Source organism: Eriocheir sinensis, chromosome 25 (genome assembly GCF_024679095.1).
Source record: "Eriocheir sinensis breed Jianghai 21 chromosome 25, ASM2467909v1, whole genome shotgun sequence".
In the NCBI taxonomy this organism is placed as follows: domain Eukaryota; kingdom Metazoa; phylum Arthropoda; class Malacostraca; order Decapoda; family Varunidae; genus Eriocheir; species Eriocheir sinensis.
Window position 1 is genome coordinate 11,697,122 of NC_066533.1, and position 27,461 is coordinate 11,724,582.

The window sequence follows — 27,461 nt, forward strand, 5'->3', positions numbered from 1 at the left end:
ACATGAAAAAATAAGCAAAACCCGCAAGCAAAGACGACTACCCACAAATGATACAAGTCAGGAGGAGAGGCAGGCGAGGGACGAAGTTGAAATATTTAGTTGTCGTGGCAAAACATGAAAAAATAAGAAAAACCCGCAAGAAAAAACAACCACCCACTGATAATACACGAGCCATTTTTAAAAGAATGAGATAAGAATAGCAATGAAGACTATAAATGGCAGTCGATGTAGAGAGATAAGCGATGCAAAGGATGTATGAAGACGGGTAATAAAATATGTAGCTATGAAAAATGGAGGTTATAAAAGGAAACGCCATGGAAAATATAGAGTAAAAGAATAGCTCAAAGCGTCCACAGGTAAGTAAAGCGAAGTAAAATAAAAACATACTAGACTCAATGACTCTTGGGAAGACGAGTGAAACGTGACACGGAGATAAACGTTACAAAAATCTCAGCAAAACGTGAAATACCAGAGATGAAAAAGCAAAAAAATGGACAGAAAAGTATGAGAAGATGAAAGAATACGTTAGAAAAATCAAGGAAAGGCTTGGAGCAAATGTGAGCTAGAAAATTCTGAAAAAACATAACGTGAAAGAATAGGTAAAAACGGCAACAAAAGTAAGTGAGGAAAAAACAGCGGCAAGAAAAATTAATGGTGTGGCGGGAAATACTCAAATGAAGTCTGTGTTAGGAGTCTTACTGAAAAGGGAAAGGAAGGCACCTATTCCCCACAAAATAATTCAATAAAGTCTTGTAAAATGTAATGAAATGCTGTCCATGAAAAGAGGAAGGCGAGACACGAGAAAATATATATACAAAAAATCTTGCTGAAACGTAAAGTAAAATAAAATATACAAATAAAAACCCCGTCGTGTGATATGATACACTTTTGAGCTTTCAAGTTAAATGAATAGTTATGAGAAGAAGAAAAATGTATATATATATCACACGAGTTCAGTAATCTTTGTAAAACTAGAAATGCAAATACCCGAGCATACCAAAATCAAAAAAGGAAATTACAAGTGGGAAAAGGTTTGTGAAATAGACGAAATTTTAGGAATAACAATCATGGTAAAACAAGAGCAGAGGATGATGGAAAACAGGACAAAACAATAAAACAATGAAACGACGTGTGATATGATACATTTTTTAATTTTGAAGTTAAATGAATAGTTATGAGAAATACAAAAAAAATATATATAAGTATCATACGAGTTCAGTAATCTTCGTAAACCTAGAAATGATGATGAAAGATTGAAGCAAATACCCGAGCATAGCAAAATTGAAAATGAAATCACGGGTGGGAAAAGGTTTGCGAAATCGTCGAAATTTTAGGAATAACAATCAGGGTAAAACGAGAGCAGAGGATTATGGAAAACAAGACAAAACAATAAAACAATGAGGCGACCTTGCTCTCCTCTCCTCCCTCAGTCACTCAGTTGTTTGTGTCTCGGCTGTGGGCTGAAGAGGCAAGGCAAGGCAAGGCAAGGCAAGGCAAGGCAAGGCAAGGCAAACCACTGCTAAGAAGACCTGAGCGGAACCTTGCAGGGGAGAGAAGAACGGGAAGGTGAGCGTGACAAGGGATACGGGAGGGGGACAGGAGGGGAAGATAGAGACTGAGTGACGTCATAAGGCTGATAAGAGTTGTGGAAATGCCTCGGAGTAACTATCTTTATCCAATCGCGTGTGTGTGTGTGTGTGTGTGTGTGTGTGTGTGTGTGTGTATGTTTGTGTGTGTGCTGTCCGTTTACATTTGCCTCTTTCCCACACCAGCCCTCACATCAGCGATATTAAGACCCGTTTTTATGCCACGGGATGCACTGATGAGCCAACGTAATAATAACTAATGAATAATAACTTTTCCTTGAACGCTGGACTTATAATTAATTACATTCGACTAACTAAAAAAAATGTCCCTGTTTCATTATCTCTCCCCTTTGCTTCTATCGCTCTCTCTATCTCCCCCTCCTCTCCTTGTACCTCCCTCCTTCCCTCACCGCCCTTTCATTTTCCTTTTATAGTTCCCCTCACCTTCGTAATTCAATGTCATGCTGTTTGTTTCATTTCATCACTTTCCCTCCCCTTCCTCTCTTCTCCCTCCTCTTCCTTAAATCCTTCCCCTCTTCCTCTTATTCCTGTTCTAGTTTATCTCGTTAATCTCCTTCATCTTCGTTTTTCCCTTTATATTTTTTTATCCTTCCCTTTCCAACCCCACTTTCTCTCCCTCCCTATTACTCTTACTCCTAATCCTGTTCTCCTACTTTCTTCTGTTCATCTCCATTGTCTCCATTTCTCCTTGTATAAATTTTAATCCTCTGTCTTTTTCCCTCCTCACTTTCTCTCCCTCCCTTTCCCTTGCACTCTTTTCACTTCTCACCTCTGCCCTTTCCCATCCCACGTCATCCTCCTCTATGCCTCTTCACTTCCACCTCCTACATGACCTACTTTTTCACCGCCCTTTCCTCCCCGTCTTCCCCCATCCTCCCCTTTTTCCCCTACAGTTACTAACGAGGGAAGTGAATCTTTGAAGGCATTAAAAGACAATAATTCTCTCACTAAGTCTCGCCATTGCTTCCCTGAATCTCAATGGGGTGAAGACTAATGCTGATGGAGAGAGAGAGAGAGAGAGAGAGAGAGAGAGAGAGAGAGAGAGAGAGAGAGAGAGAGAGAGAGAGAGAGAGAGAGAGAGAGAGAGAGAGAGAGAGAGAGAGAGAGGAAGAGGAAAGTAGGGCAGGAGGGAGGCAAGGGGGGGAAGGCAACTCTCATTTTCCAGGTAATAGGGAGAAACATTCGTTATGGAGGTAACAAAAAAAAAAAATAGGGTTGATTAACTGTAATACATCACCACCACCACCACAACCACCACCACAAAATCAACAACAACAACACCACCAACAATCATCAGCACCACAGCCATCATCTTCCATAACAAACCATACAACACCAGTAGACTCATCACCACCATCACCATCACCAACTTCAACACCATCCTCACCTCGCCTTACATAACACATCGTCCCATAGCCTTCATCACCATCAACACCTTCACCACCATTCTCACACCTTGGGCACAGCACCACTCATTCCCAGCCATATGTATACCCCCCCCCCCCCCCCCACCACCACCACCCTTATTGACTCCCTCGCCCCTCGCAGCCTCCAGTAATCCAGTTCGTTCCTCACAGTGCCGCGCCGCCTCAAAAAAGTAATCGGGGTGATGAGAAGAAATCGCACCCCATCAGGTATTGTCAAGCTCCGGCTCTCTCTAATTGCATCGACCTTTCCCTGCCCTACCTGTCCATCCTACCCCGCTACCTGTTTCCCTTCATCTCCCTCCCCTCCCTTCACCCATTTTTCCTTCTCTCCCTCCCTACCTTCCTATTCTCTCTCCCTCCCCTACCTGTCCACCCTACCCCGCTACCTGTTTCCCTTCCTCTCCCTCCCCTCCCTTCTCCCATTATTCCTTCTCTCCCTTCCTACCTCCCTATCATCCCTCCCTCCCTGCCTGCCCTACCCCCCCTTACCTGTCTCCTTCCCTCCGCTACTACCAACTATCCTAGCCTCCCTCTCTCCCTCTCTCCCTATCTACCTCCCTCCCTCACGACCTACATCCTTCCCTGCCTTCATATGTATCCATCTCTCCTTCCCTACCTGGCTCCCCTACCTCCATCCCCTTCACACATTTCTTCTCTCTTTCCCTCCTCTCCCCTCTCCCAAACCCTCACCTCCTTACTCTATTCTTTTCTTTTCTTTCATTCCTCTTTTCATTTCTACTTATCTACCACACTAATTTATTCACTTCTCACTCACTGCAACTCAAATTATCACTGTCTTTCTTGCTCTCTGCCTTCCTTCCTTTCCTTTCCTTCTCCCTATCTACCTACCAACTCTAGTCTCTCTCTCTCTCTCTCTCTCTCTCTCTCTCTCTCTCTCTCTCTCTCTCTCTCTCTCTCTCTCTCTCTCTCTCTCTCTCTCTCTCTCTCTCTCTCTCTCTCTCTCTCTCTCTCTCTCTCTCTCTCTCTCTCTCTCTCTCTCTCTCTCTCTCTCTCAATCCTTACCCAATTAAATACCTTCATACATACCTTCACTATAATACCTCCCTCCTTTCCTGCTGCCTCTCCCTCACTCCTAATTCCTGCTTCATTTCCCGTATTTTAACCCTCTCGTTTTCCGTTCATCAGTATCTCAAATTACCTCCTTTCCTGTTTCCCTCCCCACGTCTCTCTCTCTCTCTCTCTCTCTCTCTCTCTCTCTCTCTCTCTCTCTCTCTCTCTCTCTCTCTCTCTCTCTCTCTCTCTCTCTCTCTCTCTCTCTCTCTCTCTCTCTCTCTCTCTCTCTCTCTCTCTCTCTCTCTCTCTCTCTCTCTCTCTCTCTCTCTCTCTCTCTCTCTCTCTCTCTCTCTCTCTCTCTCTCTCTCTCTCTCTCTCTCTCTCTCTCTCTCTTTCTCTCCTTTTACCTGTCCTTATTAGTACTTTCCCCCTCTCCCTTCTCCCTTTCCTCAATGTCAGGTAATCCTCTCTCATTCCTTTCTCCTCCGCCCGTCAGGACTAAATTGGACTTCGCTCAGTCATCAGGAAGAGAGAAAAATAAATGTAATATGTGAGTGGCTGAGGGAGAGGTAATCATAGGTGTGAGGTGGAGGAATGGGATGGAGCTAGGTGGGTAGGGAAGGATAGGGGGAGATTAGGGAGATATGGAGGAAGAGGGGAGAGACGGAAGAATGGGATGTAGGTGGGTAGGGGAAGATAGGGAAGTGGAGGGACTAGAGGGAGAGGGGAAAGGGGCGAGCCACGCACATCAGGTAAACATCATCACGGTAGGTTACGTGACTCTCGACCTCGACGAAAATAAGAATCAAGGACGAGGAAAACACAAACAAAAAAACACCTCAGCTTATTAATTCTCCATAACAAGATTTCCAGCCCGACATGTGCGGCGAGAGACATGATGATTTATATATATTTGATTATTGTTATTTTTTTAGGTTGTTTTGTATACAGGGAAGGGAGGGAAAGGAGAGAGGATGTGTGAGAGTGTGTGTGTGTGACTCTGGGTGTGTTTTGAAAGAGGATGTGAGTGTGTGGGTGTGACTCTGGGTGTGTTTTGAGAGAAGGTGTGAGAGTGTGTGTGTGTGACTCTGGGTGTGTTTTGGGAAGGGAGGGAAAGAAGGAGGGTGTGATGTGGGTGTATGGATGTGGATATGAGTGTGCAACTGTATATTTAGCGTTTGATCTGTCATTGATATGTGGCTAGATTTACATGAGGAAAGGTCAAACACGTGTGGCCATAAGAGGCATAAAAGGAGGAGAATGATGTGTGAAACTGAGTGTCCACGTGATGATGAAAATATTTGGTTATTATTATTATACGTCGGTCTATATTAACATCCGATCGGTAATTAATTCGCGGCTTAATTTAGAAGCAGAAAGGTCAAACATGTGTGGGAAGGAAATAAGTCAAAAGAGGAAAAAAAGTGTGAGAACGAGATTGTACGTGTATCAAGGTTAGAATTAATTAACACACGGCGGCAGGTGAGATTGAAAAATGCACTTTCATCATCCCTTTTTTTTCGTAGAAGTGATTAAAGTCGCGTGAGGGGGAAGGGTCGTTCTCGGAAAATCACACTCACGGTCGTCAATCACCTTTTTTCTCCCTGTGGCAATTCAAAAAAATATTGTTCTAGCCATTCATGTCACGTTTAACCATCACCAGCACCACCATCAGCACCATCTTCCTTGTCATCACCGTCGTTTTGCCACTACCACATCCATCATCATCAACATCAGCACCATCACCAACACCATCTTCCTTGTCATCACCATCTTTTTTGCCACCACCACGACCACCATCATCATCAACACAAATACCAACACCATCACTACTATCAACACCATTACCAACACCATTATCCTCTTTATCACCATCATTTTCGCCACCACCACCACCATTACCATCGCCATCATTAATATGTTTGTTCCGATTATTTTCTCACGAACCTGTCCTCATTTTACCTTCACCCTTTTCACCTCCATCATCATCACCACCACCACCACCACCTTCATTTCCTCATTACCAGCGCACGCAACCTCACCAGTCCACCTTTCATCACCCTTCACACATGTCAACACCACTATTTTCCACGTCAATTCACCTCCAAAATCACCACCACCACTACCACCACCACAATAACAAAAACGCCATCATCAACAACAGCAACAACAACAACAACGACAACAACTAGAGCGGGTCATATAGCAAGGAGAAAAAGAGGAAGAGGAAAGAAAAGGTAGAAAATAAGAGGAAGAAAAAGGTGTATAGGGAAGGATTAGCAGGGAAGTAGTAGCAGTAGTAGTAGTAGTAGTAGTAGTAGTAGTAGTAGTAGTAGTGGTGGTGGTGGTGGTGGTAGTGGTGGTCGCAGCCGTATAGCAATCGCCACACGAAAAACAATCACCACCATCCCCATCACCACCACCACTACCACCGCCACCACCACCACCACCACCACCACCTCTCCCCTACAATATTTCATCACCAATCACTTAGATCTTGCAAGCCACGCCAGCAAGCAGAAACTCATGCATTTAAATGACCTTTCTTCTTCCCGCTCCTCTTCCCCTACACGCAGTAATTTTCCTCTGTTTTTTTCTCATTTCTCTTGTCATCCCAGTTGTCTTCCCTTCCCTCATCTCTCTTCTCAAGCATCTCTCCCTTCCCTCTCCTTACGTCTTAACTCTCCGTCCCCTTCCCCTTCCTAACAATCTTCCTTTTATCCTGCTCCGCCCTCATCTCCTTCTCTTCCTCCTCCTCCTTGTTCTTGGTCTTCTATTTCTTGTTTTCTTCTTTGTTTTCCGCAGCCTCCTCCTCCTTCTCCTCCTCCTTCTCCTCCTCTTTCTAGACCCGCCTCTTATATACCATTTATATTCCTATTTCCATGTATATTTCTTCTTTTCAACCTCCTTTCCATATTTTTTCGTTTACGGTCATTCATCTCTCAGGCAGCTAGCATTTATACTCCTTGTGCCTCTCCTCCTGCTCCTCCTCCTCCTCCTGCTTTTCCTTCTACTCTTACTTTCCCTCTTCCTCCTCCTTCTCCTCCACTAGCTATTCCACTATCTCAAAACACATCAGAACACACTAACAGAATATGCGGGGCAAAAATGAACTATTACAACGTCAGTATAATCAGTCCTCCTTATCTCACAGACGCATATATCTGCCCTTTTTTCCGAGTCTACATCAAAAGAGATAAAGGGAGGGAGATGTAATGAGATCCGAGTCTAGATTAGGGAAGAGGAAACTAAACCGAGTGAAAACAGTTATATATATATGTGTGTGAAGGTGGATACGTCACGAGTGCGTTCATCTCAGAGTGCGGAAAGTGCGATAACATTAGTGCAGGGGAAACCATTTTATTCCTCTTCAACGCCTGGAAAATGTGGAATAATCTAGGAATGAAGTAATTTTGACATCCACGCATACTCTGCTCCCTCTGCTCTCTCTCTCTCTCTCTCTCTCTCTCTCTCTCTCTCTCTCTCTCTCTCTCTCTCTCTCTCTCTCTCTCTCTCTCTCTCTCTCTCTCTCTCTCTCTCTCTCTCTCTCTCTCTCTCTCTCTCTTGTTTCATACTTTTTCCTGTCCCTCGCATTCACGTTCTCTCTTTTCCTTCAGCATTCCGCCGTTCATTCCGCCTTTCCCTCCTTCGCTTTACGTTCCCTCGCCGCAAATTCCTCACCTTCACTTCAATTTGCACTGTTTAGTTCATCACCTCCCCGATGTATTTTCTCTTCGCGCTTCCCTCTTTCTCTCCTTCCCTCTGTTCAGGCTTCCGGCATCCTTCTCCACTTTGGTTTTGATCTCCGGGTAAAACTCTTCCCTTCCTATTTGCAGGTCTTGTCTTCTTGTTGCTCTCTCTCTCTCTCTCTCTCTCTCTCTCTCTCTCTCTCTCTCTCTCTCTCTCTCTCTCTCTCTCTCTCTCTCTCTCTCTCTCTCTCTCTCTCTCTCTCTCTCTCTCTCTCTCTCTCTCTCTCTCTCTCTCTCTCTCTCTCTCTCACTTTTATTTGATTTCTTTTCTTTTACGATCAATCACTCCGTTTGTCATTGCTTTCTCGGTATGTATTGTTGAAAGGTAAGGTTCAGTGCTCTCTCTCTCTCTCTCTCTCTCTCTCTCTCTCTCTCTCTCTCTCTCTCTCTCTCTCTCTCTCTCTCTCTCTCTCTCTCTCTCTCTCTCTCTCTCTCTCTCTCTCTCTCTCTCTCTCTCTCTCTCTCTCTCTCTCATCATTAGTAACCCATTCCATAATAAAGGTCTTTTAAACGTTCTCCTTCGATGTGCGTGTGATATTTGCGTCATATAGGAGTCTGCTACCTGTCTCATTCACCTTTGCTGCACAGTGATTTATAAACGTATATCGGAATGAAGGGAAGGAACTAAGAATGTAAGGAGGAGGGAAAGTGTGAATTGACTCGGGGAGGTGGAGGCCGCCAAGCACCTCACTCTGATATAGGACCAGCCCCTCACCCAAATACACAGAAATAGGAAAAGATAAAGAAAAAAGGTATTATGAACTATAGAAAATTTGTCAACCTCTTAACTTTATGCTTCTAATGTTATTCTAGAAAATTGTGTATATCGTTTTTCACCCTAATTTCCTAATCATGTACTAAATTGATCTATAGAAACTCAATGAATTAACAACCCAAAACTATGACTTCTGCCCCTGCCTTCCCTCTTCTCACTCCCTCGCTCACCTGCCCTAACCCACCTGAGACTCGCCGGCAATTAGGTGCAGTCCCAGGCGTGTGCAAAATAATCAGGTGGGGCGTCCAGGTGCGGTCATCCATCTTGTGTCTGTCTGTTTCCGGGGTTTAAACTAAAGGTCGGGGCGGGTCAGGGCTGAGGCGAGGGATAATATTTCGCGCCAAGTTCCGGTCAGTCAGAAACGCGGCCCGGGCCACTAAATCATCGGTCTTTATTACGCTAATCTCTGCAGTCGGTGGTAATAATGCGTTTGTTGCTCCTGTTTTGTGTTATTATTCCACGTCAAACGATCAGGGCCTCCGTGATGGGCGCGCGCGCGCGTGTGTGTGTGTGTGTGTGTGTGTGTGTGTGTGTGTGTGTGTGTGTAAGAGAGAAAGAGAGTGCAAGAATCGTTGTTAATGTGTTTTGGAAGGGATAAGAGATGTTTTAGCGAATATGTTATGGAGTTATGGAGTAAAAACCTCATCGCGTGCATTTAACAGTTCAAAAACACAAAGACCATAACCCTCCCACCACACACTCACACACACACACACACACACACACACACACACACACACACACACAGTAACACAAGCAGCCCCCCCCCCCCAGCGAGTAGCAAACATTTTCGCCCCAGATTTTCTTGCCGCCCTCCACCTGATCCGGCGCCTCCACCTCACCCCCGGCCGCCTCTTTGTCGTGGCAGCGGTGTCGTGTAGTGTTTGTCAAGCTCGCGTGCTGAGGCTCCTACACACACGCACACACACACACACACACACACACACACACACACACACACAAAGAGGAGGAGGTGGATCGGGGGAGGGGGGGAGGAGGGCGACACGCAAGACTAAGAAAAAAAGACACTGTTTACAAGGGTCTTATTCACAAGCGTTGCACCTTCGCTTCGCTTCAAAGGCTACTCCTCCTCGACTTCTGTAGCCAGCCTCACCGCACTCAGCTAGAATTAAAAACAGTGCCCAAAATATCTACACTATTTCAATATGCAAAGCTTCTTCCCTCGCTCTCTTAATGTATAAACTCTTTTAGTCAAACGTTCTCCGGAATCTATTACTAAAAAATACTTACCCTATCTAAACCATAACAGTCCAAAGTTCCTACACGATATCGATTTTAAAAGCTTCTACCTCGCTCTCTTTATATATAAACTCTTTTAGTCAAACGTTCTCCGGTATCTATTACTTAAAAATACCTATACCTTATCTTAACCCTAACACAGTCCAAAGTTTCTACACGATATCGATTTTAAAAGCTTCTACCCTCGCTCTGTTAATATATAAAGTCATTTACTTAAGCTTCGTCTTTTATCTAATACTCGAAAATACCTACCCTACCTTAACCCTAACAGACTGTCCAAGGTTACTATACTATGACATTCTACCCTTACCTTTAATCAAATCTACTCAAGCTCCCTCGGCTAGGTTATACCCAATTATGCTCTCTGTCTTAAAGTTCGACACCTTCCCAGCTCTTCACCGCCGTCTTCTCCCTCCCTCCCAGGTGTCGTGGATGCGTCAGCGGGACCTGCGGATCATGACGGTGGGCCGCTACACCTACACGACTGACCAGCGCTTTGAGGTAATCCACTCCCCGGGCTCCAAGGACTGGATACTCAAGATCAAGTACGCCCAAGTCAGGGATTCCGGGAACTACGAGTGCCAGGTGTCCACGAAGCCCGTCATGTCCTACGTGGTGCGTCTCAGCGTCTTTGGTGAGTGTTCAGAATGTTGGTGTTGGTCTGATTGTTAACACTGGTATTACTTAACGTTTGTGGCTCTTGTTACGAACGTTTTTCAAGGCCAGAGAGGAGCTACGTGGGGTTGTCATGAGTATTGTCCCGTTCACAGCGCGGAAGCCTTGCAAAACTACCTCCAGGCTCAGGAATCCACCTATGTAAGCCCCGACAACTTTCACGAGACCCTTTTGAAACAGATGGACTAAACCTTCGAGGAGTTTGATTATATGGACCCAGGCGTCTTAGAAATTATTATACCTTATGTTTGTGTTGTCCTGTTTGTGTTTGGGCTTGTTAGTGATGATTATAAAGGCTTGTGTTTCCAGGAGTATCAACAAGGCCTATAGAGCAGCGTCAAACAAGCTTGCCACACTCACACACACACACACTCTCTCTCTCTCTCTCTCTCTCTCTCTCTCTCTCTCTCTCTCTCTCTCTCTCTCTCTCTCTCTCTCTCTCTCTCTCTCTCTCTCTCTCTCTCTCTCTCTCTCTCTCTCTCTCTCTCTCTCTCTCTCTTAGTTGGGACTCATAAAACAAGTAATGGACCGAAAAGTCACACTAACTCAGAGGTTCATAGAGACGGAGGCCAGTGAGCGGGACACTGACATGATTCCCCTCCCATCACTGCCCTCTCTAGCCCCTTCAGTCCCCTCGGCCTTCCCCTCGACTCTTCCTCCTCCTCTTGTGCCTCCTCAACTTTCCTCTTTCCTCTTTCCTCTCTTCTCCTTCTCTTATTTCATTCCCTTTCCTCTCATGATTTTTTACTAATGCGTTTTTTTAGCATATTTCCTTTCCTCTTCCTTCTCCAATACTTTCTCCTTCTCCTCTATATTAACGTTCATTTTTCCTCTCTTTCTACTACCCTCTTTGTTTTCTCTCCATTTCCCCTTTCTCTCTCCTCCCTTTCCTTTTTTTCTTTTCTCCTTCTCATTCCTTTCCCTTCCGCTTCCTCTTCTTACATATACATATTCTTTCCCTTTCTCTATTCTTCCTCTTTTATCTCCTTTCCTAATCCCCTCAATCCCTAAACTTTTATCTTTCATTCTCTTCTTTTTATCTCTTCTTTTCCATTTTCTCCATTTTCCTTCTTTCTTATCTGCCTCCTCCTCCTCTCCCTCCTCCTCCAACCTAATCCTCCTCCTCCTCCTCCTCCTCCTCCTCCTCCTCCTCCTATTCCTCCGCACTGCCCACGGATCAAAGGAAGAGGATGAGGCCAAAGTAGTTAATTAATATTGATAAAAATGTCTTTGCTGTCACCACGGATCCCTGCAGATTAGAAGAGAGTGGCCAGTGATATTAACCTCGGAAAAGAGAGCAAGAGCGAGAGCGAGCGAGCGAGAGAGAGAGAGAGAGACACAGAGACACAGACAGACACAAAGAGAGTAACATATATAGAGAATGACTGACAGATAGAAAAACGTGAAATGAGTGAAAAGGTTTAAAAATAGAGATGTGCACAAAAGGGAAGACAAAAGATATACGAAGTGAAAGCGAGGAAAAAAGTCGCCTATCCCGCCCTGGACAACGCGACGCCTCGACAAACTTGTTTCTGAAAGTCGTTACTGTTGCTCGCGCTGCCAATGGTCCTTCCGCCCTGCTTGGCCCGGGAAGGAGGACAGGAGACAATAGCCGCACACACACACACACACACACACACACACACACACACACACACACACATGGTTCTTCCGCTCTGCTTGGCCCGGGAGGGAGGACAAGCGGGGAGACAATAGCCGCACACACACACACACACACACACACACACACACACACACACACACACACATGGTTCTTCCGCTCTGCTTGGCCCGGGAGAGAGGACAGGTGGGGCGACAATAGCCACACACACACACACACACACACACACACATTCACACCCACTAACACAGGTGACACATAATCAAGTATCTAATTAGCAGGTATGTGTTCGCTTTGAGTTTGCACAGGTGAGGCGAGGCGAGGCACACCTGAATGTCGACACCTGGCTCGCCTCAAGAGCGCCAGGTATTCAGGAGAGCGTCGAGTTTTTTTGTTTTCTGTCATTCGCCGGAATAAGAAAAACGATTTTGATGAGGTTTAGTTCAGCGCAAACGAGCCACGAATGTCGATTGGTAATGATTTTCTTCTTTGTCTCTTGTTTTGTTTCTCCACTGTGGTGATGCAGTACAGTAAATAATTCCCTAACTTATTTTACCACTTAATTACATATACATATTCTCTCCCTCTCTATATTCTTCCTCTTTTATCTCCTTTCCTAGTCCCCTCAATCCCTAAACTTTCCTCTTTCATTCTCTTCTTTTTTTCTCTTCTTTTCCATTTTCTCCATTTTCATTTTCTCCAACTCTCACGTCTTTTTTTGTTCGAATAAAAAATAAACGATACTGATCAGGTTTACTTCAGTGCAAATTAGCTACGAACATCCATTGGTAACATTATATTCTTAGATTCTTGTTTTATTCTTCTTTATCGTGTTGCTTCTGTACAGTAAATAATTTCCCAATTTATTTTACCACTTTGTTACTACTTGAACTCGTTTCCCATGTTCAGCTGGATTATCCTTCCTTAAATTTACCAGAGACCAAGCACTCAAAACAATGATAAAAAATAAAACAACTTTCAGCATGTCCGTTGTTATACCCGCGTCCAAACTCAATAAGACCAGAATTTGTTTTAATGAATTTAATTTCAGCAACTAATACAGAAAATATATAAAGAAAAATATGATTACACGTGCAGAAAGTATCTCCTAAAGCCCACAAATTCAAGAGTCTAATCTGAATTGGATAGATAGATGGATAGGTAGATAGATAGATAGATAGGTAGACAAATAGGTAACTCAAATTGATGGATAGATATAGAGATAGTAAAATAAATATATAAATAAAGGGAAAGAGAGAGCATCGGCCAGTCCTGAATGCATTATCACAGTGATTCACGCTCCGGGCTGCATGAAAATTTGATGTAATCGGTGTCATTTCATTGGCCAGTTTTGAAAGAACACAGCAATCGCGGCGACGCAATTCCCAGGTATTTAATAATTCATCTCTCTTTTGGTTTCTGAGGGACATGGAATATGCATGAGACTAGACTAATTTCCCTCACAAATTGAAAAAAATATATTAATGACTCTGGAAGTGAATCACGCATGTTCACGCTTTTTGATCGATCACTTCTTTATCTTTTGCGTGAATAAAAATATACATGAACAAAACATGCACATTGCAATTCAGCAAAGATCTTTCACCACCTATTCTTTATTCTATGATCCAATTTATCCTTTTCTTATACTGATCCATCGTACTGGCGCTCACCAAATGGCTGCCACGCTGGTTACACTTATCAAAACCTCTATTCCTAAGCCAAATATCCCGCATGTCTCCACTAATATGAATGTGTACAAGTTGTCCCCATTGCTACATTGCTACAATATCACAATCCATTTTCTCTTAACAAACTACTTTTTTTACCATTATCACTACCATCACCACCACTAGAACGACCACACAGCAAAAGCAACAACAACAACCAAAAAACACCTAATATATATTCCCACATTTCCTTCCCCCCACCACCACATCCACTATTCCCTATGGTATATTCTCCCCATTACCCTACCGCTGCCACCATCCCCGCCGCCACACCTCGCTCTGTCACCTTTCCGCCCCTCAACGCCAGGACAAAAACAGCCAATCTCAGCAGCTGTCCCGTGCAGGGCGTCGCCTCCTCCCTCAACGTGCTACCAAAGACCTGCCACGCTTCCCTCCGCTTCATTTTCCGCCTCGGGTGTAGGGGAGGCGTGCACATGCCTTCACTGTGTCACTTTCTCCCCTTTCCCCTAACCCCGGTCTCTGCCGCGATCTCTAACCTTTGTAGCTTGATAGGATGCTTCCCTTTAGGTCTTGTCTAGTTTCTGTTTAGTTTTTCATCGATTTAGCTTCTATTTCTCAGCCTAACTTTACTGAATGATACTTTATTGACACTCCAGCACAGTTTCTACTACCCATACATTCCTTGACACTCCTGCCTGGTCTCTCTCCAGCTCTCAGTCATTCCCCTCCAGTCGTTTGGTCGTCATGTGTCCTGTTCGGCAAGGGATGTGATGCATGGTGGGCTGTCTTTGATTTTTGTTTCAGATTTTTATACTTAACCTTACTCATATTGTTGTGTGTGTGTGTGTGTGTGTGTGTGTGTGTGTGTGTGTGTGTGTGAATTAATGAAAATAGATATACTTTGTTTTTAATCCGTCAGTGATATGAATATATATCCCCACTAACACCCCTATCCTCCCACCACCACCACCACCACCAGACAGCCTCAGACAATCAATACATGTCTCTCGTCAACACTTATCCTTGCCAGCACCACATGTCACGCCCCCACCATCCAGCACCGCCACTTCACGACCATTACTCCTGCACTCACTCGCACTCGCTCCCCTCCTCCTCCTCCTCCTCCTCCTCCTCCTCCTCCTCTCTACCCATTACATCATCTATAAACCTTCCTCTACTGCACCCCGACACAAACACACAGTTACTCTTGAAAACAACACGAATTTCGATACGTCACTCACTCACACTCACGCACACACACACACACACACACCACACACACACACACACAGAGCAATGGACACAAGTTGAGGAAGAGTTCAGGACACCAATTTAACTTTACAAACCTGAGCAGCCCATCCACGTCCCCTCTCACCCCTCAGGGCCATGCCCCCCCCCCCACAGCCCCCCTTGTCCCCTCCGCCTCGCACCTGGAGTCAACAATGGACAAACACTCGCACGCCCTCACACGCCCGCGCCCGCTCCCCCACACGCACCTTGACACACCCAAACTTATAATACAACATGTGAAAAGTTTACTCTTCGCTTAAGCCAAAGATAAAAGAGTAAGTTTTTGTGTTGAGAAGATTAAAGGTGTGGAGTTGATTAAGGTTCTTTTATTAAATTATTTAGTGTAAACCTTTATATCAAGCACCTGATCAATGACCTCTGAGTTCTGTCAACGGTAAAGAATTATAGTTGATAATGACCCAGCTTTAATACATATGGCTTGTCAACATACCGCATCATCTAACACACAACCTAATTAACCTGATCAACCTAGTTCAACGTAACCTAAACTCACCAACCTACGAAATAAACTGTTATATTGTTTCGGTCTAACGTTTAAAGTTATTACTTACCCACAAAACTTTAAAACAACAAAGCATCAAGACATGTACTCTGCTCACACAAATAAATCCCCTCGCGATAAATTCCACAACATATATATTTTCCGCGTCCCCAAACGTCGCATTGGAAGGCAGACGGAACCGCCACTGAATATCTAGTATCCTGGCGGCGCTCGTTGTGCTCGTCCGCCTCATCAAAGGAATTTACTGGAAAAAGAAAAATATCTGTTGAATTTATATTTTTTGAGGCATAATCCGATGCTCTTTTTCCAATACTTGTTCCTACTTTTCCGATTTGTTGTGCAACTCGCGGGAAACATCGCTGCAGAATTTCTGTGTGTGTGTGTGTGTGTGTGTGTGTGTGTGTGTGTGTGTGTGTGTGTGTGTGTGTGTGTGTGTGTGTGTGTGTGTGTGTGCGTGCGTGCGTGCGTGCGTGCGTGCGTGTGTGTGTGTGTGTGTGTGTGTGTGTGTGTGTGTGTGTGTGTGTGTGTGTGTGTGTGTGTGTGTGTGTGTGTGAACCTGTTTCTGTGTACGCTGTGAGAATGACGAAACATTTATTCCCTCGGGTCATCTTTTAACCTCTCGGTAAAACATTTTTTCAATATTTTTTCGGAGAAATATTTCTTCTCATATAACATTTTGGAAAAGTGACATGCATGGATAAATAGAGAGGTAGACGGCTATACACAGATGAAAGAAATAGACTAAATGAAAAAAATAGGTAGATAGATACAGATAGATACATGATTTACATATACAATAGAACAAACCAGGTGTAAATACAAATAGCAAACTTTCATGAATTAGTCATATGATCATCTAGTGGACACTCCCTCAAACATTAATTATTACGAACGAGAAGATAATTAAAAACACAACTCCATTCATCTTTAATATCAAAATGTCCGCCGGAAATAAAAGGCAACGACAAATATGTTTTAACGATCATAAAAATAAAGTCCCAATTCATTATCTGAACGTATTATTACTTTGCAAAGACAATGAAGGAGTGGAGGATGATGAGCTGTTAATTAAGACTGATGGACACACACACACACACACACACACACACACACACACACACACACACACACACACACACACACGAGCGCCAAACAAACACGCATTTTTATTCGAGATATTTATGTCGTCATTAATGAGCACTCGAGGCCTCGTGTGGTGATTAAAAACTTGTGGAAAACATTACTGATGAAGGTAAATATTGCATGTTTTATTATTAAGTGTGTGCTGCAAATAACTCCCTTTTGTATACGTATTGTTGCCGCATCCTTCCTGTCAGCAATCAACCTGTCGTGTGCCGCCTCTCCCATCAGCCCCATCCCGGTCCTTCCGATGACGTCAAACACTTTTTACATCCTGGTAATCTGTCTTGCGCCCTGAGAATGTTCAAGCTAAAAACACCAACATAAGGAGAGAAAAAACAAGCTTGTATATATGATAGAAATGAGGACAAATAATAAATAATGGTGTTCAAATGAAAGGAAGTAAAAGAAATAAGTGAAGGTATAAAAAAAATAACGAAAAAGGAAGAGAAAGAACAGGACGGAGCAATACTGTCACTTCGAGAGAAATAGAAATTAGAGAAAAGAGAGAAAACTGAAAGAAAAGAGAAAACACGACGGAGGGATGGAGTCATGGTGAAGAGGAGGAGAAAGAAACGACAAGAAGTGGAACCAGATAAAGGGAAGGAGCAGCAAGGGCCGAGTGAGTGCCTGGCTGAGGGCCCGTCACTCACTGCGAGCCTCAAATAACCCATTCCAGAGGCAAATGGACACCAGAAGCTCATCCCTCCTCGCCATTCAGACCCAACAAAGACTCGCACTGCCATGAGAGGGAAGAGGGGACGGGGCGGGAGAGGGAGGACTGCAATCACCTCCCTGAGAAATCGGTGCAGCCACAAAGAACCCGCCGTTGCTTTTGACGCCCTCCGCCCAAATGACTGAACGCTTGTATCACTGCCTCGTGCTGTTGTATCCTGAGACGTTGGTGCAACAATAACACCTGAATGAGAAACAAATACAATGAGCGTGCCGTTTCTATGGACACTTCAGGGACTTCAAGAGGTGAGGGAAAGAGGAAGTGCATGCCCCCTTTTGTTACCGACCAGACATGGATACACAGAGATAAGGATGAGGAACAAATGCAAGAGACAGGCATTGAGTATTCTGTCTATAAATGGATTGAAGAGGTAAGGGGAAGGAGTGTACACCCCACTTGACGATGATTACACACACACACACACACACACACACACACACACACACACACACACACACACACACACACACACACACACACACACACACACTAAGGTACTGACTGGCATAACAAACACACAGATAGACAGGCAGACAGACGAAAGAGGAGGGAAGGCAAGGAAAATAAGGAAAAGTTAAAATATACCGAGAGAGAGAGAAAGAGAGAGAGAGAGAGAGAGAGAGAGAGAGAGAGAGAGAGAGAGAGAGAGAGAGAGAGAGAGAGAGATGGGGTAAGTTAAGAAAACTCATAAGATTTTGAAAGAAAGTAGGAAAACTTCAGCGCGGAGGAGAGGAGAGGAAGCGAGTTAGAGAAGGGAGTGAAAATGGAATAAAAAATACAAAGGAATGGAAAAGGATTGTAGAGATTGAGGAAGAGGAGGAGGAGAAGGAGGAGGAGGATAGTAAATTGATATAAAAAATGAATAAAAATTGAAAAGGAAGAATAAACGAAAAATAAAAAGGTATATGAGAGAGAGAGAGAAACATAAAGGGTGTTGTTGGCTTGATAATCAGTTCTCAGGGACGGAGGACACAAAAGATTTTATAACGTGATTTACTGATCGAAAGTGTATGTCTTGTCAGCGTTGGCGGCCATCCAGAACACACACACACACACACACACACACACACACACACACACACACACACACGTACATGCACACGCCGTTAACGACCCTATTTGGCCTTGTTAGCCACTCCCAGCACAGGTCGTTAATGTCTAGTGGTGATGACATCGATGGTGACGGTAATGAGGGGAGGACGACTACGATGATGACAGTGACGAGATAATGACGGTGATAATGAGGATGGTGACGATGGCAAGATCTATCATTATCGTAAACGTTTTCATTATAGTAACAAACACCAAACTCCTACCCCAAAAAATGATACTGATAAGGAGAGAAGAGAAAAAGAAGGGGAAAGAAGTGGACGATAACGAGAAAGATAACGAGGAGAAAGAGAAAGAGGAGGAGGGAAAGAACGAATAGGAGGAGGAGAATGTGTTGGGGAATGAGGAAAAAATAAAAAGGATAAAAAGAGAATAAGGAGGAGTAGGGTGAGGACGAGGAGAAAGAGAAGGAGGAGGAGGAGGGAAAGAACGGATAGCAGGACGGGAATGTGTCGGGAATGAGGAAACTATAAAAATAAATACAAAAGAATAACAAGAAAATTAGGAGTCGGGTGAGGAAGAGGAGAAAGAGGGTAAAGAGGACGAGGAGGTGAGCAAGAACACATACCAGGAAAGTTGGAAAATAAGAAAAAATAAATACAAGAATAACAATACGAATGATGATAATAATAATAATAATAATAATAATAATAATAATAATAATAATAATAATAATAATAATAATAATAATAATAATAATAATAATAATAATAATAATAATAATAATAATAATAATAATAATAATAATAATAATAATAATAATAATAATAATAATGTGGACTAAGTCAAACTCTTTCTCCGGGGTCACGGGAGGCGAAAATTAACATCAGGAGGCTGGAAAGAAAAAGCAAACTGAAACAAACTCAAAATATTACTGAACACTCGCTATTGTGCGCACATTCGCGGACAAAAAGAACAATAATGGCTTCCTCATTACTTCCTGGCGGGAAAATTAACTCCTCGAGAAAAATATACCTCAGGGAAACACATTACGAGACAGACAGAAGTAGACAGACAGACGGACAGACGGATACACGCACACAAAGACAGACAGACACAGACACACACCCAGACAGAGAGATAGTCACACAGATAAACACAGACAGGGACATAGACACACAGACAAACACAGACAAACACAGACACACACACAGACGGACAGACATATATACACACACAAAGATAGACAAACACAGACACACACCCAAACAGAGAGACAGAAACACAGACAAACACAGACACACACCCAGACAGAGAGACAGACACACAGACAAACACAGACAAACACAGACACACATCCAGACAGAGAGACAGACACACACACAAACACAGACAAACACAGACAGAGAGATAGACAGACAGAGACAGATAAAGACACAGGAGCAGACAGAAAGACATATAGATAGACTGGAAGACAGAGGGAAAAATATTCAGTAATGCGGGATATTATAAAGCTGAAGCCCTGCACAGGAAGCCTCAGGGACAAAACCATAACATTTTATTACCGTCATCGTGGCCGCCCAAACCCCAAGCTTCACTCCCTCCCCCCGACCCTCCCTTCCCCTGAGGCAACACCCAGCCCCTTCCCCCTTGCCCTTCCTTCCTCCTCCTCTACCACACCACATTCAGCCTTCTCCTCCTCCATGCCAGTCTCACACCACATCATTTGCCCTTTTCATCTCCCTTTCCATACTTATCCTTCTACATAACTTAGTATATATATGTCAGGTACTCTCCTCTTTCCCCTCTTCCTTTCCCCTATGTCTTACCCTCTTCCTGCTTTCTCTCTCTACCTGACCAAGTCCATGTTTGTCTCGCCCTCTTCTCTGTTTTCTCTTCCCTCTAAACCTTATCCTCTACCTTCTTTCTCTCTGCCATTCGTTCTTTCCCTCCTCCTCGTTCTCTTTCTCCTCGTTTTCTTTCTCGTTATCGTCCACTTCTTTCCCCTTCTTTTTCTCTTATACTCTTATCATTATCAATTTTTTGGTAGGAATTTGGTGTTTGTTATTATAGTGAAAACGTTTACGATAATGATAAATCTTGCCATCGTCACCATCCTCATTATCACCATCATTATCCATGTCTGTATCTCGCCCTCGTCTTTCCTCTCCCTCCCCCATTATCATTACCATCTGCCTTCTTTGTTCTACTACCTGACCCACTCTCTGTCTACTCTTTGCATGAAGGAAAAAAAAACGCGTAACGCCAAAATCAACGTAATTTGCCAGTGCTAAAAAATATCTCGAGGAAAATTCAACGCAACGAATTCTAACAAAACTCCTTAAATAGCCGCTGCACGCCGGGACCTTCCCTCGGCGCGGAAAGAGAACAAAAAAGCAAATTATTAACATATATATCAGAGAAAAAGATAAAAAACGATGCTGCGAAATGCGTAATGCGGCATACTTACAGCTTTTCTCATCCGTAATTATGTGATGAATATTAATGTTTAAATGTCCTCTCTCTCTCTCTCTCGCATTTATACTTGAAAAAAAAATTAGGTTGCTTTTTATCATCATCAGAAATCCTAAAAATAAAAATCCAAAACAATAACCCACCAAAAAAAAAAAAGTAACGAAACAAAAGGACGAGAGGACAAGAATGAGAGAGTAAGAAAATAATATTGAAACTGGAATTCTACACCGACGTGAGAAAATATTTTACGGGCGGAAAAATGAAATATGCGAAGAGAATAAAATAACGCGGACGGGTAAAGCTGGACGAGGCGAGACAGGTGAGAAAAAAAAGGAATTCCAGGTGTTGCCCTTCCTTGAATCCCTTTTGGGGGGCAAACTCTCTCCCCTCCCCAACTCCCCGCTGCGCCCCCCCTCCCTCTAAGAAAAATATGCAGCATATCCCAAAAGAGGAGGAGGAGGAGGAGGAGGAGGAGGAGGGGAGAGAAGGGAGGGAGAAGGAGCAGGAGGAGGAGAAGGAGGAGGAGGAGGAGGAGGAGGTTTGGGATTAGTAACATAAAAAGGAAGAAGAGAAGGAGAAGGAGCTAAGAGAAAAGTAGCAAAATAGGAAGTGGAAGAGGGGGAGGAGGAGGTAAGGAAGAAGTAACAACACAGAAAGAAGAGGAAGAGGAATATTAGGTAGGGGAGGAGGATGAAGAGGAGGAGGAGTAGTAACAGAGGAGTAGAGGGAAGAAACAATAGGGAAGAGGGAGAAAGAGGTAGGGAAGGAGTAACGGAAGTGGAAGGAAAAGGAGGAGAAACAGAGAAGAGGAGGAAGAAGAGCAGAAAAGATAATGGAACAGGCAGAGTGACGAAGATATAGGATCCATGGCGAGGAGGAGGAGGAGAAGGAAGAGGAAGAGGGTGGTGGTGGTGATGGTGGTGATGGTGGTGGTGATGGTAGAAGTGCTCCATCTCCTCCTCGTGATGGATATTGAGAAACTCTACGGCAACTGCTCCGAATATTTCACTACTGACTGGCTTAAAATAGTCGGCCCTCGTATCCCGCTTCCCCGGGGCCGCCGAGGCAAAGTTTGGAGAGTCCGCGCGAATGATGGAGACGCAGAGCAATTTCCATCCCGCAAACTTACAAAACCCGAAGAAAAAAGTAAGTGAAACGCCATTGACACTTCTTGACACTTATTGATCACTTCAGTTGGCTGCCTGACTTTCTTCTTAGTAAGTTTGTTTGCTCCCTCCTCTCTTTCTTATATTGATACTTTCTTTCTGCGTTTCTTTGTCTCTCTCTCTCTCTCTATCTATCTATCTGTCTATCTATCTATCTATCTATCTATCTCTCGCTCTCTCTAAGCTTAAATCCTCTGCCGTAAACTCCCTCTTATCTAGGTCTTCTCTTTTGGTTGCAGTCCTTGTATTGTGACTGTTCCCGTACCCAAAGCTATATATAACGATAAAGAAGGTAAAATCGACTAATGCCGTACACCTTCCACCCCATAAATTCTCCCATAACGTGCTGTCTGCTCCTATATCCGCCCTGCTCCCTACGCCATTCTCTCTGACTGGTATTTTTGGAATGCGGTCACACGCTCTCGACCAAGGTTATAAGTACCATTAAGAATGCAAATTTACCCAAGTTGTGAACCCCTTCCATAAGTTTTCACCTCACGTTCTTTCTGCCCTCATCGTCGCCCGGTTCACCACGCCATTCTTTTGGACACTGGTGGCTGCAGGCATGAACGTACCACCATCAATAGAGCACCTAACAGCGGGTGGAGAAAGGTTTACACCGAGTGGACGTAGTGAGGAGGAAATATATTAAAAGTTCTCGCTCGAGGCATCAAACATATATGAAGGAGGAGGAGTAGGAAAAAGGATAGAAAGAGAAGGAGAACGAGGAGAAGGGATAAGAAGAGAATGATAAGAGGAACAAGAATAGGAAGAGGAGGAAGAGGAGTAAGAGGAAAAGGGATAGGAAGAGAAGGAGGAAGAGAAGAGGGGATAAGAAGAGAATGATAAGAGGAACAAGAATAGGAAGAGGAGGAAGAGGAGGAAGAGGGAAAGGGATAGGAAGAGAAGGAGGAAGAGAAGAGGGGATAAGAAGAGAATGATAAGAGGAACAAGAATAGGAAGAGGAGGAAGAGGAGGAAGAGGAAAAGGGATAGGAAGAGAAGGAGGAAGAGAAGAGGGGATAAGAAGAGAATGATAAGAAGAATAAGAATAGGAAGAGGAGGAAGAGGAAAAGGGATAGGAAGATAGGGAAGAGGAGCAGCTTGTGGAGTGAGGGTTGCTATCATATATCATTTCTGACTTCTTTAGACCGAGACAAAGTAACACACGAAAACAAATTAAAAATACGGAGCAAAGACAAAATATATAACAATCCAGCTACCTTACCACGGCCTAACGTTACCTCATCTACCCTAAACTATCGTAACCCCAACACGACCGCATATACACACGCGGCATGGCAACGAGACTGAATAATGCAGCGTTGAATATTTATGCCCGTATTCCGGCCTCGGGTCCCGGCAAGACAGACTGTGGGCGGCTCGCTTCCCCGATCACTGTCAGTCTCGGGCCGCGGCGCCGCATGGGAAGCAGCGACCGAGGTGACACTGAGGAGAAGATGTGCATTACGCTTTCTTCCTCTTTTGTTTCCCTGTGGCGCCTTCAGGGAGGAGGAGAATGAGGAAGAAGAGAGAGAAAATGAGAAGGCGGAAGAGGACGACGAAGAGGAAAAGAAACACACACTCTCCGTTGTTAATTAACTCTCCTCCCGGAAATGATACCTTAGCCTCAAAAAGTTTTCTAGACACAAAAAAAACGAGTGAAAAAATCTATGACCTTGACTAGAGCAAAGCAAAGCAAAGAGCGTCTCGAGGCAGCAAAGCAACACTCTCTCGACACAGCACCAAGCACAGACAACACTAGATTATACACGCCAGCTTACCGCACACACACCAGCCACCCCCAACCACCCCCAGCCGCTGCTACGACCATGACAAACAGGCACAGACACCACGACCTGAACACAAACGCGCGGTAGCACAGGCTGCGTCCTCAATACAAACAAGTCTTGATAGGACACAGAGACTACAAAGGAGGAGCCAGCGGGGAGGAAGAAGAGGAGGAAGAGGAGAGAAATGGGGACAAGAGGGACGAGGAGTAGGAGGGCGAGGAGGAGGAAGAGGGCGAGGAGGAGTAGGAGGAAGAGGAGGAGGAGGAAGAAGTAAAAATAGGACGAACTGAAAAAAAAATGAAGAGGAGGAGGACGAGTACGAAGAAGACGAGGAGAAAGGGAATGAAGAGCAGAAGTGGAGGAGGAGGAGGAGGAGGAGGAGCAAAAGTAAGGAGGAGGAGAAGGAGAAGGAAGAGGGGTAAAAGGAAATGAAGCAAGTAAAAATAACCGGAGGACGAAAAGAAGAAAAAGAATATCGAGTTAGAAAAGTAGAAGTAAGAAAGAGGAGGAGGAAAAGGAAGACGATCTACACTGAAAACAGAGAAGTGCTCATACAATGTTGAAGTAGTGTACGCATAGGAAACCCTGAATGGAGAATATCAAAATACAAGAGGAGTATGTGGAGAGGGAAAGGGACTATCACTCTTGAATTTTCCAGGCTGTACTCTTTCCTGGAACCAGACATTGACCATTCCTAACAAGCCTTACTCATGGGGAATTTGTCTGGACGAATGGACAAACTGGGGAGAAAGGGAGGGATGGACAGACAGGGGGAAGGTGAGGGGAGTATTGGAAAGGGTTATAGGAGTAGGGGAACCAGGGAAGAGAATGTTAGGGCATACAGAAGGGGCAGGGGAAGGGAGAGATGCCAGACTCAACAGGAAACAGAGGGACGAGGGGAAAATAGGGGAATGAATGAAGGTATAATAGAACATGATGTAAAAAATGGTGTACGCTCTCAAGTAATTTTATGACGTTTTGATAAGGTAGTGGTCCTGATGGTGGGAATAGGATGGTCGTAATGAGGGTCGCGATTGTTGTGGTGGTGACGGTGGTGGTATAATTTTGCAGCTCTCCTAAACTTTCATGAGGCATTCAGTGTCGGGTCGGTGTTGCTGGTAAGTGCTCTGCGAGATGACACACTCGCCGCCAAACTTTATCCCGGAGACAATGACCGCCATTATAGTACCAAAGGCAACGATGATGACTTCACCAGTACTTCGAGAACTTCTGCTTCCCCGCGTTTCCAGCCTCTCCCACGACCTGCTTCTACCTACACTATTAATTATGGAAAAGACACTAACATATACCTCGGGCGTTGTTCTGTTTAATATAAATAATGATGCTCTGATCCCTTACTTCCTTTGTAGCCCTTAGCCTTCCCTTTCCGGCCTAAAAATGCTAAAAATGGCAAAAGACTTAATACCAAGCTTAGTCAGGGAAAAATATATTTCTCCATCTCTCGTCAAACAATAACGTTAAAAAAATAGACGTGTTTTTGTTCCCTCTCTGCTGCTATCCAGGTTAAAAATGTAAAGATTATGATATCAGGCTTACTGTGAACGTTCCAAATGGTTATTTTATTCCTCTGTTTATTGTCTAGCTCTGAACGAGTCTGCTATTGTATTAAAACAGCTGAACGGCAAAACTGTGTACACCGTCTATATGAGCTGCTTGCCAGAGTAAAAAAAACATAAAACCAAGCTTATCACGCACGTTAACTCTCACAACATCACTAGCTTTTTTGAGTCCCCCCACCCGTTATAAGCCAAGCCAACTCCCAAGGAAAAGCGAGAGCCAAAATAATACATAACAAATCTATTCTTCCCATCTCAGCAGACGGCAAAGACACCCCAGACCAGCAGGTAAACATCAGAATAGCGATTAACCCCTCATTCCCATTCTTTCTCCAGCACCTCGACAGCAAAGGAAACGACAACACTAACACACTCGGTTCTCTCGCCTCAGCTGCACCTCAGGCGGACACTATTGGCAAGCAAACATCAAAGCAAGGATTAACCCCTCTGTCCCATTCTTTGTCTACCTCCCCAACTCTCTTAATCTGCAAGAGTAACAATTATAACACCCACTCTATTCCCCCGCTCCAGCTGCACCCCAGGCGGACATCATCGGCTCCCCGGACATGCACGTGGACATGGGCTCGACGATCAACCTCACCTGCGTTATCAGTCACACACCTGAGCCGCCAGACTACATCAAGTGGACCCACAACGGCCAGGTGAGTGCGGGCGCGGCGAGAAAGTGGAGAGACGCGTCAGAAAATGAGGTCTGCATTCAATTTTATGAAGATTGGTGTTGCGTGCGTCGCTTTGTGAAAATTGATGGTGTTTTTGGTAAGTGAATGATGATGGTGGCTATGTTGGCGGTGGTGGCGGTGGTGGTGTGCGTGTGCGTGTGTGTGTGTGTGTATATGTGTGTGTACGTGTTCATGAATTGGTAAGAAAAGAAGTAAAAACAGACGAACGCCCTTGCATGACAGACAAACACACACACAAAAAAAACGCAGACACAGACAAAAAAAAAAGACACACGCATCTCATGTTACAAAAAAAAAAGAAATCCGTCACTCACTTCTCTTGCTCTTGTTCCATTGTTGTCTCTCACGTCCATTATTATTATACACCCCCCTCTCCCTCTCCCTCTCTCTCTCTCTCTCTCTCTCTCTCTCTCTCTCTCTCTCTCTCTCTCTCTCTCTCTCACAATGGCGTCGTGCCCGGGGTCATTCATTCTCCCCTTTGCCTTCTTTTGTTCTTTCATCGCATGCCTTTGTCTTCAGCCTCCGGGACAAGACTGTATCTGGGCCTCGAAAACAAGGACGCATGGTGAGGAAGACACGAGTAGAGGGAGGCTTCCTTAGGTTTCTGTCTCCTACTACTCCTCCTCACCTCCTCCTCCTCCTACTCCTCCTATATATAAGAACTGGGATGCCCACATCCCCAGTGATGTTATATACCTGGACTTTCAGAAAGCCTTCGACAAGGTACCGCACGAGCGACTCCTTGAGAAACTGCACTCGGCGGGCATCGGAGCCAATCTGATCGCGTGGATAAGAGATTGGCTCACCGACAGAAAACAACGAGTACTACTCAACGGACAGCCTTCCGATTGGCTACCAGTCACTATATAGTGGAGTGCCTCAAGGGTCAGTGCTGGGACCCATCCTCTTTATCATATATATCAATGACCTAGAATCAGGACTGAAATCCACAATATCGAAATTTGCAGATGACACCAAGGTGGGTGGAGATGCCCTCACATAGACCGACTGCGAAATCATTCAGAAAGACCTCAATCACATTATCGAATGGTCGGAAAAATGGCAAATGTCTTTTAATGTTGACAAATGCAAAGTCATGCACATTGGGTCCCAAAATAGTAACCACACATACATCATGAATGGGAGACCTCTGCAAGCGATGCAGGAGGAAAAGGATCTTGGAGTCACTATC

The 27,461-nt window shown here is 44.4% G+C and overlaps 1 protein-coding gene across 1 annotated transcript in view; it reads left to right on the plus strand.

Annotated features, from left to right (window-relative positions):
* The window catches only part of LOC127003363 (zwei Ig domain protein zig-8-like), an 81,154-nt gene that overhangs the window by 46,126 nt on the left and 7,567 nt on the right, over positions 1 to 27,461 (plus strand). The window contains exons 3-4 of the mRNA XM_050869897.1: positions 10,256 to 10,466; positions 26,100 to 26,230. Coding sequence (XP_050725854.1) covers positions 10,256 to 10,466; positions 26,100 to 26,230 — 342 coding nt within the window. The remainder of the gene's footprint in view (positions 1 to 10,255; positions 10,467 to 26,099; positions 26,231 to 27,461) is intronic.